This window comes from Mus caroli, unplaced genomic scaffold (genome assembly GCF_978045245.1).
Source record: "Mus caroli unplaced genomic scaffold, Mus_caroli_1 scaffold_8, whole genome shotgun sequence".
Taxonomy (NCBI): Eukaryota; Metazoa; Chordata; class Mammalia; order Rodentia; family Muridae; genus Mus; species Mus caroli.
The window spans coordinates 116273840-116292527 of NW_028227263.1; the positions used below are offsets into that span (position 1 = coordinate 116273840).

The following is an 18688-nucleotide window of genomic DNA, read 5'->3' on the forward strand; positions in this document are numbered from 1 at the left end:
CCACCCCCAGCAGGACCCATGTCTCTGGCCTCTGGTGGCCTTTGGAGTTCAGTGTCCTGCAGCCCCTTGAGGCCATTCTCAGAGAAAGGAAGTGGCTTCCCTCCCGCTCAGTCCCACAGCACAGCACAGGCCTTTCCTGAGACCATGGGGAGGCTAGGGTGTGACTGAGCATGGCTGTGGCCGAATCAGCTTAGAGGGGCTCCCCTGGCTGAGTTGTGGCTTTGGGAGCCTGTGGGTCCTAACAAGTGATCTCACCCCTGCTTGGGCCATTTAACCCTTGTTGTTCACTTACAGACATCGTGAACACAGCCCGGCCCGACGAGAAGGCCATAATGACATATGTGTCCAGCTTCTACCATGCCTTTTCAGGAGCGCAGAAGGTACCAGGCAGGGCCAGGCAGCCCTCCTCGCCGCCACTGCCCAATGCCGCCGCTGCCTTTCGCCTCCCACGCTCACTTCATTTCTCTTGCAGACGGCAGTGGCCTCTCTTGGACTGGAAGCCAGCTCCCTCAGTCCTGGGCATTGCTGCCTATCTAGTCCTTGCTCAGTCTATTGAGTGCCTGCTGTACACCAGGCTCTGTTCAGGCAGTGAGAACACAGGCAAGTCCCTGCCGCAAGGAAGCGTATTTCCTAGTAGGTGAGGCAGACAGGGCATGTGATCCAAGGACTCAGTGGACAGGGTGGTGAGGTAGAGGCACCTGGGTCCTCTGGGAGCTAGGACCATCAGTTGGAAAGGGCTTCACTTGAAGGCTACACAGGCAGGCCTCAGCAAGTGAGATGGTGCAGCTTGCAGAGACAATGACTCAAGAGGGCAAGGAAAGTTGAAAACATCAGCTAGCCATGGGTCATTCTGCTGAGGGAGGTCTTTTTTCTTATTTATTTATTTATTTATTTATTTAGGGGTACCTTTTATGTTATGTAAGTGTTTTGCTTGCATGTATATCTGTGCGCCTGATACCTAGGGAGGCCAGGTGTTGGATCCCTTAGAACTAGAGTTACAGATAGTTGTCAGCCACCATGTGGGAGCTTGGGTTGAACCTAAGTCTAATGCTCTTACCTGCTGAGCCATCTCTCCAGTTACAGGTTGTTTTCTTTTGGTTTGGTTTGGGGGGTTTTTTGGTTTTGGTTTTGGGTTTTTTTTTGTTTGTTTGTTTGTTTTTTTAGACAATGTCTCGTACATATAGCTCAGCTAGCTCTAAAGTCATGATGCTCCATGTGCTACCACCTGGGGCTTTTTACTTGGGGGGGGGTATTGATATAGTCCTGGCTGTCCTAGAATCTTGGAACTTTGTATATATGGACCAGGCCAGCCTTGATCTTCGTGCCTCTGCCTCTCGGGTGCTGGGATTGCCAGTGTCTGGCAATGTTTGACTCTTTGAGACAGAATCTGATTCTTTAGTGGTTCCTGCCATAGCTTCCTAAGTGCCAGGATTGCAGATGTGCACCATATAGCCCAGCTGAATCTAGTAGGGGTTATGCAAATGGCTGGTAGGTCAGGTGACACGATTATGGTTAGGGTTTCAGAAACAGTCGCTTAACTTTTGACTTTTTTGGCCCTAAATGCAGCTCCTTTCATACAGTCTAGTTAGTTTTCAATGGCCTATTTGAAAATGAGGCTCCTCCCTCAGAGCCCGATGGCCCTTCTGTGCACCATGGCAGGGCATGTTCCCCAGGTCTGAGCTCCGCTGGTTTCCAGTCCAGAGCAAGCGCTATTCTTCCCGCATGAGCCTCGGGCTGGCTGGCCGCCTCCCTCCTGCATCTTTCACTCTGTCCTGTCTCTCTCTCTTTCTCTCTCTCTCTGCGCAGATATTGTAGGCACTCTGAGGCCAGATGAGAAGGCCATCATGACTTACGTGTCCTGCTTCTACCACGCCTTCTCGGGGGCCCAGAAGGTGAGCCAGGGTGGGAGGACCCTGTAGCTGGTCTTATGCCACTTTGTGAGTTCTTTATCCCACCCTTTATCCCCCAGTTCCACCCCTGTCACTAGATAGGAGAGAAAGCATAGAGTGGGGAGAGAAGAAATTCCTGAATCGTGCCAGGCATGGTGGCACACACCTTTGATTAATCCCAGCACTTGGGAGGCAGAGGCAGGCGGATTTCTGAGTTCGAGGACAGCCTGGTCTACAGAGTTGAGTTCCAGGACAGCCAGGGCTACACAGAGAAACCCTGTCTCGAAAAAGAAAAAGAAATTCCTGAATCTAATTTTTTTCCTTTTTTCTTCTTTGAGCACAACTACTAACAAATCAAGACCAATATTATGCCTTGGGGCCCTAGGCATTTACATACCCTCTGAAAAGTTTACAAATCCCAGACTTCACACACTCACAGCTGTCAGACCCATCCATGCCTTTTCTAGAGCACAAGGCAAATCATAGTCAACTGCAAGGACAGTCCTCAGCAGCCCTGTATCCTGCACCTGATTCAAATGAAAACACTTTATCACTGCAAGATGTGGAGGCCCAGCTGACCAGCTCAGAGCCATCATGACCAGAGGTCCCGGTGCCTCCTATTCGGCCAGGGTTTCCCAAAGCCTCGCACACCTTCTTGCATAGCCACATCGGTGATGGATGTGACTCAGGGAAATAGAAGCCCAGATCACTGTAGATGATAGAGTTGGTATCAGGAACTCTACTCCAGGGCCACCTACCTGTGAGCCTCCTTTCAGAAAACAGTCTCCTGCCCAGATGCTCAGGAGGCTTCTGGAGTGAGTCTCCCTGAGCCCTGCTTACCTTGCAGCACCATCTGGCCCTTGTCAGGGACTCAGCACATGTATATATCTTGGCACTTCTGTGCCCTCCTGGTCTTGTATACTGGCTTGGTCAACAGCATTGTGTTAGCAGCCCAGGAGCTAAGGACAAATGGTGCTTGCTTTGGGAACGTTTACCTCCCTGGGCCCTCTCCAAGGCCTTTAACTGCCTAGGTCCCAACAGAACTCCTGTACACACCATGGAAGAAGTGGAGGCTGTTAGACACATCTGAAAGAAAAAGAAACTGAGGCTCAGAGACACCACATCTGCTGTCTTCTGTATACTGCCTTCCTAGAACCTTACATCCAGTGGGGACCTCCTCATGGGCAGCCTGGCCCGGCCCTGCTTTGCCCCCTCTTGGCAGCATGGTCTTGGATAGGCTACTTTACTTCAGTTTCCCCATTTATAAGATGAGAATCCTATTGCCTCGCACAGAGTTGGTCTAGGCATGCAGTAATGAGCTCCAGAGTTTAAGACAGTCTGTGGCACAGCAAAGGTGCCAAGTTCTTTTCAGGCCCCTACCCAAATGGCCTGCTTTCAATGCCCCTTCCCTACCCACTCAGCATGGGTTAGAGCTTGTATCTGTAGTGTTTTGCGGGAAGGCGTGGAGAAGGAAGAAGACTATCCCATCCCTGCTGGTAATGAAGGCTGAGTGGGAATAGGTAGTGATGAGCCCCAGTTAACAGCAAGACTAGCATTGGGCACGCCCACGGTGGGCCTCCCTAGCCTCATGCTATGAATCCTTTTTTTTTTTTCTACCAGAAATGCCCTGTGCCTGGAGCTGACTAAGGTCTGCTAAAGAGATCAGTCACTAGCAAGAAAGTCCAGGACAGCAGTCGCAGTTAGGGGACATCTGGGCTCAGAATGCTTGTGCTCAGCATGTCTTCTAAGGTAGCCTCGTCTATGTAGTGAGGAGGACGGGGGACTCTACTAGATTCAGCTTTCTCATTTGTACCCCTTGGGACACCCAGCAGTGCTGGGTTTCCTAAGCACTGTCATGTCCCAGAGGCCAGTTCAGTCTCCTCAAAGTATTTTCTGGGTGAATTCAGGCCTGGCACACAAGAGTACTGTCTTCCTGTGTCTAATCACCAAAGCATTCATTCTTTCTTCTTGTCTGCATTTAAATTCACCAATCCCCTAAAATGCCCTGTACTCCAGCAGTGAAGTAGACCACCTCTGACTAGCAGCAGAGTAGGTTAGAGCTTGAGGTCCCAGCACGGCTCAGTTAGGGGTCAGAAGCTGGTCCCAGCAGCTCCTCAGGTCTTGGCCTTTGTCTCACCTCTGGAACAAGTCTTGGTGCATTCTGAGCACAGAACAAATGCACACCACCTGTAGCTACTCTGTCCTGCGCCACATATGGATGGGAAAGCACACTGGACCTGGAGCCAACTCCCGAGCCTCTGTTTTCCTCCTCATCACCCTGTAGACCCTCTTCACTATTTCTGTTCCTGTTTTGTTGCCGTTCCAACTCTTCTTGGATCTTTTTTTTGTGCTGCCCGAAAGTTACCTGCCTCCCTTCTCCTGTGTGGCACTTGTCCCTCACCCAGGCTCCTAGTGTACAGCAGCCAACTCTATGTATCTCCCCTTCTGTGCTTCCCTTCTGCCCTTCCTATTGTGACTCATACCCACATGAGCCCCTGTAGTCAGCCTCACCTCCCAGTAGGGGCCAGAATGGGCAGAATATGCACCGCACGACCACTGAGACTACCGTACCGCATCCCCTCACCACCCTTCCAGTGAGTGCCAGTACAGTCCTGGGAGCTAGAGGCCTGGTTCTCAGCAGGGGCTCAGGTCTTGCCACCCCGAGGACATGGCTGCTCAAGGCCACTTTACTGGAGATGCGCTTCCTCTCCTTTCCCTCTTTGGGGAGTTCTGTGGGTCTTGGACAACCTGCTTTCGGGGGACCTGCTTATTAGGAGGGGGAGGGTCCCCAGCCTCTGGCAGCCCTGACTGTGTGCTTCTCCACTCTAGGCTGAGACCGCTGCCAACCGGATCTGCAAGGTGCTAGCTGTGAACCAGGAAAATGAGCACCTGATGGAAGACTATGAACGCCTGGCCAGTGATGTGAGTGTGTGCTCCAGAGTGCTCCGTGCCCCACCAGACTGAACCTGCGCTAGGCAGGGGAGCCTGGACGATGGCTCAGATGCTAAGAGTACTTGTCCAGGGAACCTGAGTTTGATTCCTGCCTTCTGGGGATACCAGGCATACAAAGTGGCACATGAACATACCTGCACGCAAAAACCCATACACATCAAATAAAAAATAGAGGGTTTGGGGGTGTTTGTTTGTTTTGGGAGAGAGGCAACACACAAGGAGTCAGGAGTAGATGGAGTCTCATGTAGCCCAGGCTTGCTTTACACTTCTGATCCTCCTGACTCCCTCCCAAGTACTGGGATAACAAACACTATTTTGCTGTCGTGAAGTGGATGTAGCAAGACCTAGAAAATATGAGACACAGAATGCTTGGCAATCACCATGCCAGCCAGCTCTCGAGTCCAGAGCTTAGGTTCATACTAAGATGTGGAGATTCAGCTTCCTGCATTTTTAGAACCATGACTCCTGGGCCTGAGGACTTCAAGGTTACTGGATTCAGGTGTGGATGTGAAGTGTGGGGCCTCCTGAATGTTGGGCAGGCACTCCCCTCTGAGCCATGTCTTTAGCCCCACCACCTGAGCTACATGATTTCATGGACTGGGGAGACGTGAGAGATGTTCGACTGCCAACCCAGAGTGGCAGCTTCTGCCCAGCTGAGGGTTTTATGGATTGTGTACTGACAGCTGGCACTGAAACGGTGCCGGTTGCTGGAGCTTTTGCCTTGAATGCACAAGGCCCTGGCTTCCATGGGACTGATAGAACTAAAGGTGGCACTGAGCTGTAACTGCCATTCCCAGCCATAAGACAGGGTGGGAGTCACAATGCACACTCAGCCTGCTGCCTCTATTTCTGGTTTTGTCTTTGATGTTAAGAAGCCATTTCTGTGCCTTTACTGTTCTGGAATCGTTTGGAATGCCTAAACTGTTGGCCTGTTAGTGTTCTTCCCTGCCTTGTTAAAGATCAGAGCAGGTCGTAAGAATACTTGTTGTTTATTCTTCCAGTTTTCCGTTTTGGGGTGCCAGGCCTTGTGTATGTACTAGCCATCCAAGTGAGGCAAACATAGATAGGCCTTTACCATTGTGTCAAGTACGGTCAAGGCCTGAGCAAGAGTCTCAAGGCCTGTGAGTTCAGGAGTCACAGTCTCCTGACAGTACGGAAAGGGGACCAGTGTGTCTTCTGGGAAGGGACAATGGACTTGGAGCACCCTCTTCAGTCTGGGCAAGGAAGACTCTGAGCAGAGGCATGAGCAGAAAGTAGGGGATAGCACAGTGCTTCCAGGAGTGGCACACGTTCAGACCTCTGCTGTGGGGCCCCCACGGAAATCATGGGAAATTTGGGTTTGGGAGCAAGGCAGCCCTGAGGTCAGGGCTTTTGTAACTCCACATCCCACTTCCCTGTAAGCTGAGGAGGCAGTCCTTCCTGGCAGCGCCCTGAGCACCTCCACAGCAGCTAACGTGGCTTCCTATGGGCCCACAGCTTCTAGAGTGGATTCGGCGCACCATCCCCTGGCTGGAGGACCGTGTGCCTCAGAAGACCATCCAGGAAATGCAGCAGAAGCTGGAGGACTTCCGAGACTATAGGCGTGTGCATAAGCCGCCCAAGGTGCAGGAGAAGTGTCAGTTGGAGATCAACTTCAACACACTGCAGACCAAGCTGCGGCTCAGCAACCGGCCTGCCTTTATGCCCTCCGAGGGCAGGATGGTCTCTGTGAGTTGACCGCCACCCACAGTTTGGGACCCACAGTAGGGCATCAAGCTTGGCTGCCATCGTTGTAAATCAGCCTTTGGGGCGGGGATGGTGATGGGTGTGCTTCACATTTCCTGACTGAGGTTTTACACCCAACATGCTCTGCAATACTACCCCAGCCATACCACAGTTTGTGTGGACCATGTGAATAGTACTCCAGGCTAACAAGACACCTTTCAAGGTCGTCTCAGCAGCATCCATCCATTGATTTGCCCACCTGCCCACTCACACTGAGATTCATTCAGTTAGCCCAAAACTATCAATGCAAAGGATCCGAGTTGAGTCCCCAGGATCCAAGTCAGGCAGCTCACAACCACCTGTAACTCCTGTCCCTGGGGGATTAAGAGCCGTTTTCTGGCCCCTGTAGTTACCCACACACACCTCTCCCTCTCTCCCTCTCCCTCTCTCTCTCTCTCTCTCTCTCTCTCTCTCTCCCTCTCCCTCTCTCTCTCTCTCTCTCTCTCTCTCCCTCTCCCTCTCTCTCTCTCTCTCTCTCTCTCTCTCTCTCTCTCACACACACACACACACACACACACACACACACATCTCTCTCTCACACACACAAACACACACACACACACAGAGGCAGGCCTCTTCACCAGCATCCTGAGAGACCTCTGCTCTCTCCTACCCCACAGGACATCAACAATGGGTGGCAGCACCTGGAGCAGGCTGAGAAGGGCTATGAAGAATGGCTGTTGAATGAAATCCGTAGGCTGGAACGGCTTGACCACCTGGCAGAGAAGTTCCGGCAGAAGGCTTCCATCCACGAGGCCTGGACTGATGGTACACTTCCCATGCTGCCTTGCTCTCTGTCCACTCTCAGTGTGCCAGCACACGCAGTCCCTCTCACCTCTGCTCTGACCTAAGATGGCTTATGGGTGAGCCCCTCCTGGATTATCCAGGAACAGTACAGCAAGGCTCTTCCCTGTGCCTTCACACTTGCTATGTCCCTTCCAGGAATGGTCTCCAATCCCAAGTTCAGCCTACCACGCTGCCTGTGACTTGGGCTTCACAGCACCTTGGCCAGGTTGCATTAGTCTGTCTTCAGTCACCACCCTGTCCCCAAGCCTGCTTCTCAGCAGCCCTGCCACTGCCTGTCTGACCCATGATGGAGAATCCCATAACAGCCTTGGCCCTTCGTTGAGACCTATTCCATCGCTGAGATTCCAGATTCCTGGGAGACTTAAAGCCCTCAGAAAATGCCCATGAAAAACAAAGTCATGATGTGACACGCCCACAGACAAGCTGCCACTCAGTGGAGGCCCTGGGCGCAGTCTCACTGCTAAGACATAAATAGCCTTCCAAAAGACACCTCTATAGCACCACCAGTTCTCCACCGCTGCTACCCCATGCACGGTTCCACAGGGAGCCTCCTTAGCCCCTTAACCATGTGGGCATATCGTCCCAACCGCAGCCAGATGCTGAGCACCACTACACTCCTGCTCTCACGTTACCTCAGCCCGGCTGTTGTCCAGAGCAGGCCAAGGAGAGAAGACAGGAGACAGGTGGTGAGCTGACCAGGCTAGGTACTACCTCCTGCCTCAGAAATGGTGCCCTTCAAGGGCAGCCTGGGCTGTACAGAGGGCTCCAGAGTAGTCTAGATTACAGTACAGTGTGAGGTACTACTGTATTGAAAATCCAAGCTTGGCCATGCTTGGCCCTATGCACAGTAGTTTCCCAAGTAGGTAAGTCCTGCCCAGAGAGAACTCAGGCATATAGACTTGCACTTCTCTTGTGAGGGCTGTAAGGAATGCCATAACTCCTATGCCCCATATATAGCTAAGGTGTTTTCTGCTGTGTCTTGCCAGCTCATTTTCTAGATTATGCTGTGGTTCTCACAAAATGAGCTGGAGGTCTGGCAGCTGGTTTCATGGGGCTGTGGGTGTGGTAACCCCTCAGAGATCCTTCTCTGGGAATGCCTGGGGCTAGGCTTGCACTGTAAATGAGGCCCACCTACAACTAGACCCAGTATTGGTTGACACCTTCACACACCTGACCCTCCCAGCGGTTGGCAGACCTTCTGAGCCCCCACCTGTATTCTAAATCATTGTGGGACCCCTGCCCCAGGGAGAGGTATCAGAATTGGTGGGGCCTGCCCATGTGGATGGTTTCCAGAGGGACTTGAGTGCCTGGGAATAAACCCAGACACCACTGAGCCCCACATACATCCAAGGCTGCCGTGTAGACACACTTGCCAGTTCCCTGCTGAAACAGCTGAGGCTGAATTCTTCTCAGCTGCTATTTCTGGTTCCCACCCTTGGGAGAAAGCAGTTTGGAGAAGGGAATTGCAAGCTTGCCTTGTGGTTAAGCCCTCCAGCCTGGGGCGGGGGTGGTAGGCCTATGGAGTCTGTTTTCCAAGTCCACCTCTCGCCTCCTGGTGCCAGCCCTGGCCTGAGGGTGGCTGGCAGTTGCTAGGCAGATGAGGCTGGGAGTGGCTGAGTGGGGGTGGCAGCAACTCCATTCTTAACCATCATCTTGCTAAAATTCAGGATGGGCAAGGCCACATAGATGCTGTTGCTGGCACTGTTTTACAAAGGGGAGATTGGCCAAGGGGTGCCAACTGTTTGCCCCAGGTGTTCTGGGGGCTGATCTGAGGGTGAGCCCAGAGGCCATTGGAAACAGGGCTCCTTGAGGGAAAAAGTGGAGGTCTGACTGCCATCCTGGCTGGCATTTCCCTCAGTAAGTAGCCTGTCGTCCCTTAACTTACTAGCAGGCTGCTTGGGCTTTTGCTCTGGGCATGTAATTAGTCCGGCTCCAGGACTAATAACAGTGTTTCTCCCTTCCTTCAAAGGGTTTGGACAGCCCCACCCACTGTGCCGAGAAAGCGGGTGGGGCGACAAGACTGGGTTAGGACCACCACCCAGGAGAACTGGCTCTAAAAAGCTGGCGCAGGCACAGCTCCTGGGCCCAGACTCCAGGCTTGTCCCTTTCCTGATCCCGCTGGGCCTGGCTAAAAGCCCAAGGCTTCTCTCAGTCACCATGTCCACAAATGGGTGTCTGTAACTTTTCGGCCTTGGTATCAGCCCTTCTATCCTGGTTCTCTTACCAGTAAGAGATACTATTTAGAGCATAGTAGTTACACTGTGATATCTGTCTCAGGCCCGTAAACACCAAGTATCAGTATTTTGTAAGTCTGTACAGAACTGCACAAAACATAAATGGGCTTGGAGTTGCCCCAAGGGGCAAGGAGGAAGGTTCCAGTAGCTTCTAGGCTCCATCCTCTGCAGTAACAAATGTCCATTCTGCTGCACCTCTGCCCGTCAGACAGCTCTTTGACTGTTGTTACGGTGCCTCTGCCACACCTGTAGGGAAGGAGGCCATGCTGAAGCAACGGGACTACGAGACAGCCACCCTGTCAGACATCAAAGCTCTGATCCGAAAACATGAGGCCTTTGAAAGTGACCTGGCTGCACACCAGGACCGCGTGGAGCAGATTGCTGCAATTGCCCAGGAGCTCAAGTACGTGTGCCCCTGTGGCATCATCAGCGGCGAGCTTGGTTCTGTCCCCAGCTCTCAACCCCGCCTCCTCCTATACACCAGGAGAGCCTTACAGAATGAAGGCTTCTGCCCATGCTGTCCCAACACCAACAGGCAGAAGGGACCTAGGTTCTCCAGCACAGGCATGACCTCAGATTCTAAGGGTGCCTGTCTTCCCCAGCCTGCCACCCTGTATGGGGAGTGCTGTACAGTGAGCCTGTTGTTCTGCCTGCTCCTGTCCCTCCTGCTCAGAATACAGTCACTGTAAGGGCTTCCAGGCAGCCAGTGTCCCTCTCTTCCCTTGCCCAGTCACATAAATTTGTGCACAGTTAGTACACTGCCCCTCAAGAGCCAATGAATGGGGCCCTTATTACAGTGGCCAGCAACAAGGCGGGGCCAGGGAGTGGGAGGCCTGGTCCATTACATCATGGAAAATCCACAGGCCCTGAAGGGAGCTCCCAAAATAAGATCCTTGGCTGGAGCTGCTCTTTCCGCAGACACTCCCACCCACTATTCACCCCAAACTTGAGCAATTCTGCAAGGCCTTCCCACCCTTGCCAGTGGGACCACAGAAACAGGGCTAGTTTCTTCCTTCCCACTACAGTTGGCCACAGTTTGCACATGTGCATACCAGAGGTTTTTGTGACCAGTAACTTTGGTACCTCGGGGTTACCCTCCAGAGACCTGCTCGTCCAAACCAAGGAAAGAAATGCAAGTAGCACTTATATATGAGCGACAGGTGAGATGCCCTGAAATAGAGACTTGGAGAGCTGGGCTAGGCTACTCTTCAGATAGTAGGTCCCAGCCTCTGAGGCAAGGCCAGGCAGCCCAGGAAACAACATTCTAGACATGGCCCTAGAGGAAGGAGAGGAGGCTTCGTGGGTGCCGCCCCATTGTCGGGTATACAGCAGTGTCACAGAACTCTCTGGAGTCCATGCCTAACCAACAAGAATGTCAGTCAAGCAAGTGCCAGGGTGCAGTGTGTGCATGCTTCAGAGGGAGACAGAATGCATGCACCTGCGACTCCGCTGTCATTGTCTATGCCTGTCATAAAGCTTAACTTGTACACGAGCCACATCAAGAGATTAGCAACAGCAATAAAATAGTACAGCTAGATGTTTTGTTTTGCTTTTTTCCAAAGACAGGGTTTTTCTGTGTAGACCAGGCTGGCCTCAGTCTTGATCCTCTGCCCCCTCAGTACTGGGATCAAAGGCATGGGTCACCACATCCAGCTTTAGAATAATTTTGTACTAAGATTGTAGCTGGCCTTTGCTACTCTGTGGGTTCTTCTTTCTCCCCCGTAACTCATAACTCGCTAGGAAAGAAAGGGTAGAGGAGAAAGAGATTCCTGAACCTGGTTTCTTTACGAGTAACAAACTGCAACCACCAACCCTGCTTGTGGGTCTTTAGCATTTATATACCCCCTGAAAAGTTCCCAAAATCATAAATGTCATACAATCTGCCGCTGGCAAAACCATGCCTCTGCTAGAGCATGAAGCGAATCATAGTCAGCTGCTGTGGACAGTCAGAAGCAGCCCATAACCCACACCTGGGATTAAAGTGCTAAAATGAAAGCTTGCTTGTTTATTTTGTGTGCAATGTTCTGCCTGCACAGCCAGAAGAGGGCGCCAGATCTCATTATAGATGGTTATGAGCTACTGTGTAGTTGCTGTACATTTAGCTCAGGACCTCTGAAAGATCTGCCAGTGCTCTTAACCTCTGAGCCGTCTCCAGCCTGAAAGCACATTTTTATGATATTATGTTTTTTAAGAAACCAAAATTGTCACTACAGACAACATTTATAAATAAACCTTTCAAGACAGCAACCCTAACTAACATGCCAGTACTTTCAGGCTTCAGTAACCAAGAGTGGAAAAAGCCAGCCTTGGCCATTGGTGATTTGGCTCTTTGTTTTTTTGTTTGTTTGTTTGGTTGGTTTTGGTGGTGGTGGTTGTTGTTTTGAGGCAGGATCTTTCTAGTTCATAAAGACCTGATTTTATAGCTCACTGGCCTTAAACTCACTCCTGTTTTAGCATCCTTGGTGCTGGGATTACAGTTATGAACCACTGCAAGCTGTCCCTGCTAGATGTTGTTAAAATCAAAAGAACAGCCTAGAGCCAGGAAAATGGGTCAGTGGGTCAAGACATTTCCCTCCGAGCCTGGAGACCTGAGTTGGAGCCTGTGATCCACAAGGTAGAAAAGAGCTCGCCACAAATTTTCTTCTGACCTACACACACACACAATAAAGTAAATAAATGTAGAATTTTAGAAAAGAACGCACTGTCCCGGCCCGGGGATTAAAGTTCAGGTCTCAGGACCCACATCTGCCAGCTCATTGCCTGGGACCCCAGTTCCAGTAGGTCCCCTTCTGACCTCCATGAGTACACAGGGTCAGATGGCTCAGTAAGTGAAGTATTTGTTGTGCAAGCATGGGGATGCATTTGTATCCCTAGAGCAAATGTAGCAATCTGCATGGTGGCACATGCCTGTAATCTCAGCCTCGGTGAGGCGGGAACAAGAGGATCCCATGATCTCCACGGTCAGGGAGAGACCTTGTCTCAATAAGGTGGAGAGGGTAGGCACCACACAAGCCTGACAACCCGAGTCCATTCTCCTGAGCCTACAAAAAGCTGTAACCCTGACCCCTCTAACTCCCCAGGAGCTCTTAGGCCATGTGCCCGGAAATAGGAAGCCCAGAAACCATAACACTGAAAGTTCTCCTCTCCTCTCCACAACACACTAGTCATAATAAAGTAACTATGAGGTAGGGGGTGGGGGTGCACACCTTCAATCCCAGTCCTCAGAGTGTGAGGGAAGGAGGAACTCTTGAGTTCCAGGCCAGCCAGGGCTTTTCAGTGAGACTCCATCTAAATGGGAAGGGAAGGTAGCATCACTGAGGCAGACGCTGACATTGGTCTCCACCCTCCCTGAGTGTGCTTAGGCCAACACAGTAGCATGGCTGCGGCCAATGCTATAGCTGAAAGTAAAAGGAAACTCAGCTCCTCCCATCCACCTGCTCCAGTCTGTCACCTGTACCCCAGGGCCTGAGGCCCCTGGGGTGGAGTCTGTGCCTACCACCTGCTGGGTCTCATCTCTGTCTGCTCCACAGCGAGCTGGACTACTATGACTCCCACAACGTCAACACACGGTGCCAGAAGATCTGCGACCAGTGGGATAACCTGGGCTCTCTGACACACAGTCGCAGGGAAGCCTTGGAGGTGAGGAGAGGTGACTCACCAGGAGCCTGATGCCCTTTAGTGATGTTGGAGACTTCTAGGAGGGTATCTGCTCACCAGCTGACCTGCCTTCCCTGTCCCCATACCTCTCTGCACACTACAGAAAACAGAGAAACAGCTAGAGACCATCGACCAGCTGCATTTGGAGTATGCCAAGCGGGCTGCACCCTTCAACAACTGGATGGAGAGTGCCATGGAGGACCTGCAGGACATGTTCATCGTCCACACCATCGAGGAGATCGAGGTCCGCCCCACCACACCCTCTAAGGGGTGGACCCACCCTGCCCCCAAAAAGGCAGGCTGCATTCTTCACTCCCATTCTTACTTCTAGGGCCTGATCTCAGCCCATGACCAGTTCAAGTCCACCCTGCCAGATGCTGACAGGGAGCGTGAAGCCATCCTGGCCATCCACAAAGAGGCCCAGAGGATCGCTGAGAGCAATCACATCAAGCTGTCGGGCAGCAATCCCTACACCACCGTTACCCCCCAGATCATCAACTCCAAGTGGGAGAAGGTGGGCCAGGCTCTGTGACATGCAAGGGCTGCACTGTCCAGGTGGGGAAGATGTCACCTGACTTGTGCTGTGGCACATCCCACAGGTGCAGCAGCTGGTGCCAAAGCGGGACCATGCACTCCTGGAGGAACAGAGCAAGCAGCAATCCAATGAGCACCTCCGCCGACAGTTTGCCAGCCAAGCCAATATGGTGGGGCCGTGGATCCAGACCAAGATGGAGGTAAGGCTGCCCCACCCCAAACACTGAACCCAGGCTACCTGTCAGCTGAGAGAGTCCTCTGGATTCTCGAGTCCTGGAGGTCCCCATGGTCCCTGTGGCCTTGGCAGCAGATTCCATAGCCTTGGTAGATCTAATCCCAGCTCTTACTGGTCAGCACCCCAGTTGGCCTCATAGGACTGCGCTGATAGAAATGGTAATATCAAGCTGATGGAAGCCTGACTAAAGATTGGCTAGAGCCGATTGGACCTTGACTGTCCGATCTCGGCCCAGTGCTGACTTGCCGTCCACTCCTGTGCCATCTCTGGTGGTAGTATTCCCACAAGAAATGGGTTTTCCTCACCACTCTGTGTTAGACCCCTGTGGGGGCTGTAGTATATCTATGAGGACACTCCTGACAGGCATGGGATAGTGTGTAAGGCAGCCATAGCAATTCTACCTGCCCCACTGCTCACGTGCTCAGTGTGTCAGGTAGTGGATAGCCATGGGCCCAGGGATTCTGCCAACAGCCAGAGGCCTTGCCCTCCTTTTGTTCTTTATTTATTTTCTTGTTTCTAAGTAGCAAAGTAGTGTTTTGTCATGGAGTGAAGGTGTGTGCACTCAGAGGGTGAAGGCACTTTTCCAAGTCACTTGGCCTGCCCTCCCTAAGTTCCCCCTGTCTATCACAGTGCAGGGCCTCATGGAGAGCTCAAGAGTGGCTGCCAAGGTTAGATGTGTAAAGCAGACTCTCCCCACCAAAGAGTGGAGTGGGGTCAGCGGGCCTTGGGCTAGGGTCACTCCCGGGGTCTTTCCTCCGTGCAGGAGATCGGGCGCATCTCCATCGAGATGAACGGGACTCTGGAAGACCAGCTGAGCCACCTGAAGCAGTACGAGCGCAGCATCGTGGACTACAAGCCCAGCCTGGACCTGCTGGAGCAGCAGCACCAGCTCATCCAGGAGGCCCTCATCTTCGACAACAAGCACACCAACTACACAATGGAGGTGAGCACCACTGCCCAGGGGAGTGGGCTGCCACGTGCTCCTCACCTTTCTAAAACCATGTGGAAGTTACCAAATTGTAGACACAGTATCTAGTGGCCCAAATCCTAGCCTTCAGTCTGGGTCAGAGCAGGAGGAATGGGAGGAGTTTGACTAGGCCAGCCTAGACTACATACAGAGGGAGACCCTGTCTTTACAGACTAGTGTACATGGGCATTTGAAAAACTGTGGCTCCATAAGTTCCATTCTAGAGTTCCCTGACCCAGAAAGGGCCACATTCACACCTTACTATGGCCTTACCCGAGCAGCAAGCCCAGGACATCTGTTGGGGCAGCCAACAGGGCAGTGAGGCGTGTTGTGCTAGAATAGAGGGTCCTATCTGCGTTCCACAGTGCTGACCGGTGCTGCCACAAACCCTGTGGGGTTTCGGAGAGTCAGGTACTGGGCAGCGACAAGCATAATTGTAAAGAGTTGTCATATGACCCAAGCTTCTTGGCCCTTGCTCATCTGAGTGAAGCGCATAATTGGCAAAAGTCCTGTGTCCCTTGTCAGTTGATGAGATGTGGAGCCCCTTCTCCCCCAGACCTTATTTGTTGACAGCCACCCGTCCATCCAGTCACGCCCTCTTCCTCCCTCAGCATATCCGTGTGGGCTGGGAGCAGCTGCTCACCACCATTGCCCGCACCATCAATGAGGTGGAAAACCAGATCCTCACCCGAGATGCCAAGGGTATCAGCCAGGAGCAGATGCAGGAGTTCCGGGCATCCTTCAACCACTTTGACAAGGTAACCTCACCCTACCCCACCCCACTGGCATAGCGTTGCCTTTTGTCTCCCCCATTGTATGTCCCATCATACCCTCTCCATCTGCACCCATCCATCCATTCCATCCACTGTCCACAGGATGGGCAGGACCCCAGAGTACACAAAAGGCCAGGTGGGCACAGGTTCCAGGACTCTGGTCCCCATATTCAGAGTTTTTAAAATTTGGATCTAGACTGGTAGCCTCTTGAGAGGAATTCTGAGTGTTGAGTTTGATTGTCTCCAGACCTCCTTTGACCCAGTGCCACAGCCACTCAACTTCTATGAGTACCAGTGTGTAGCCTCTTACCCTGTCCTGTAAACAGGGAAAGGTCCCCTCTATCTTTGAGCCCTGGACTTGGTCCTCCATGCTGCCCACTGGACCCCTACTGACGCCATGGAGACCTACCTCTCTGCCCCACCAGTCCCTGGCCACCACCTTGTCTGCATCGCCTCTAACTGTGTGTTTCCCCTGTGTCTTCCTCCCCTGTCCACTGCATGTGGCCCGGCCCCTGCATCACCCTGTACGTCTGCCTTCGATGGCCCCTGGTAGGACCATGGCGGGGCACTGGGGCCTGAGGAATTCAAGGCCTGCCTCATCAGCCTGGGCTACGACGTGGAGAATGACCGGCAGGTACGCGAACCACGGCCCCAGCAGACTGACATTAACTGCTCTTCTCTTTCTCTCCTCTTCACCCCTGGCATCCTGTGCTGTCTCCTGGCTCTCTTGCTTCTCCTCCCTCATGTCTCTGGACACTTTACCCCTTACCTGATCTCTTGGCCTCCTGTCTCCTTGCTTCTCCATTGTCCTGTCTGTCCGCTGTGCACATGGGGCCTAATCTGGGCCTGGCCTCTGCTATGCCTGCGTCCTGGGAGCAGAAGCAGACAGGCAGCATGGACTCAGATGACTTCAGGGCTCTGCTTATCTCCACAGGATACAGCCTGGTATGCTGCCTCTGCCTCCCCTGCCTCTGCTCCTCCTCCTTCCCCAGCCCCCTCACTCCCTCCTGAGCTTGCCTATCTTCCTGGGGACACTCACTCCTCCAACTCCAGTGCAACATAGCCTTGCCTGCCTCCGCTGCTCTGCTGCACTCGAGGCTGGGGTCCTTCCAGTGGACACCCTCCACCCCCCCACCCCGAAAAACCAACCTCTTCCTACAAGTATCCAGGGAACAGTCTTCCAACTCTCTCCCTTCTCTTTCTGTTTCTCATTTTCTTTCCCCACCCACCAAAGCTGGGAGAGTGAACCTCACCCCCTGCTTCCGCAGACTTGGGGGGAGGAGGCCAAGGGACAAACTCCCAAGGCCTGGCACTATTTGGCAGCCTTTCTGTCTTTGAATTCTTCCAAAACTGACTCTGTAAGCAGCTCCACTAAGTTCTATGTCCTCTCCCTTTCCCCCTCCCCACAGGGTGATGCTGAGTTCAACCGGATCATGAGTGTGGTTGATCCCAACCATAGTGGCCTCGTGACCTTCCAAGCCTTCATTGACTTCATGTCGAGGGAGACCACAGACACAGACACAGCTGATCAGGTCATCGCCTCCTTCAAGGTCCTGGCAGGAGACAAGGTAGGCAAGACCCACAGAAGCATTGGCGGCCAGTAGCCAAAACTTCAGCCAGCACTGGGTACTAGGTCAAGTGGGTAAGATACAGTGGCTCAGAGTCCTGTCTTATCCCCCTAGAACTTCATCACTGCTGAGGAACTGCGGAGAGAGCTGCCCCCCGACCAGGCTGAGTACTGCATTGCCCGAATGGCACCCTACCAGGGGCCTGATGCTGCTCCTGGCGCCCTTGACTACAAGTCCTTCTCCACAGCCCTCTATGGGGAGAGCGACCTGTGAGGCCCTCGGCCACCCTGAACAGAGACTCCCTTGGCCTCCCGGAGGGGCTGAGGAGCCCTGCCCCCACCCTGACTGTATCTATGCAAAGAGCTCTTTGTGGTCCTTCTAGGGGGTCAGGCAGGGAGGGGCTAGGCAGGCCTCTCTTTCTCAGTCTTGTAGGGGAGGGAGGCTTGGCGATCAGCATTTCTGGTCTGCTAAATATATACGCTGTGCTGTGGGTTCTTAGCCGATTGGAGGGGACAACGGACCCCTGTGCCCCAGAGATACCTTCCTAATCCCAGGTCCCCTCTGCCCCTGAGGCCCCTTCAAAGCCTCTCACATCTAGGCCAAAGCCCCATGTGCCTTGTCCAGGAACCGCCTGCCCTAAGAAGTCCAGCAGAGGGCACCCAGTTCCCCTGGACCAGATTCCAGTGGCTCCTCCCACCTCCCTGCCCCTGTGTGGTCACCAGGAGCAGAGGACCTGCCATAGCCCTTCTCTGCCTCAGGAGTGGCTGCGGGGCAATTAGCCCCAGCCCACCTGGCCTCTGAGTCTCAGATTTTCTAAGGACCAAAACCAACAAAACACAAAGAATGGAACAGAAACAAACAAATCATTAAAAAAAAAAAAAAAAGGAAAAAAAAAACTTAAAAAAAAAAGGAAAACTTTAAAAAGTTAAGAACTTCCAGAGAATTACTATTTACTTTATTAACTTACGGATTTATTATATAAATATATATCCATCTAGCTGCATATCTCTGCCACCTCTCTCACTCTCATAATGAAGACATAGCTGATTTGATGCCCTCCCCAGCCCCTCCTGATTTTCCCCTCGTGGCGGTGGGCAGAGGTCTCTGGGGACCTTCTGAGGTGGAGGCAGGCTGCTGGCCTGCCTGCCTGCCTGGTCGTTAATGGGTTTCTCTCCACCCACCCCCTTGAGTTTATTCTGATTGATTTTTATTTTCTTGGTTTCTGGATAAACCGCCCTCTGGGGATGGGAGAATAAAACATGTAATATTTTTAAGAAGGACTCTGGTGTCATCTTCTCCCTGCATCTC

At 52.6% G+C, this 18688-nt stretch overlaps 1 protein-coding gene across 2 annotated transcripts in view; it reads left to right on the top strand.

The window, feature by feature from the left end:
* The window catches only part of Actn4 (actinin alpha 4), a 69651-nt gene extending 50994 nt beyond the window's left edge, over window positions 1-18657 (top strand). The window contains exons 8-21 of one of the 2 annotated variants that reach the window (XM_021168443.3): window positions 295-380; window positions 4719-4811; window positions 6318-6548; window positions 7226-7373; window positions 9899-10049; window positions 13177-13285; window positions 13407-13547; window positions 13635-13817; window positions 13903-14037; window positions 14836-15015; window positions 15651-15797; window positions 16366-16446; window positions 17222-17380; window positions 17495-18657. In XM_021168443.3, the coding sequence (XP_021024102.1) occupies window positions 295-380; window positions 4719-4811; window positions 6318-6548; window positions 7226-7373; window positions 9899-10049; window positions 13177-13285; window positions 13407-13547; window positions 13635-13817; window positions 13903-14037; window positions 14836-15015; window positions 15651-15797; window positions 16366-16446; window positions 17222-17380; window positions 17495-17653 (2003 nt within the window). In that variant the 3' untranslated portion in view covers window positions 17654-18657. Of the gene's footprint in view, window positions 1-294; window positions 381-1806; window positions 1893-4718; window positions 4812-6317; window positions 6549-7225; window positions 7374-9898; window positions 10050-13176; window positions 13286-13406; window positions 13548-13634; window positions 13818-13902; window positions 14038-14835; window positions 15016-15650; window positions 15798-16365; window positions 16447-17221; window positions 17381-17494 lie in introns of both variants that reach the window. The other variant, XM_029479199.2, reaches the window with a different exon arrangement.
* The last annotated feature ends 31 nt before the right edge of the window (window positions 18658-18688 follow it).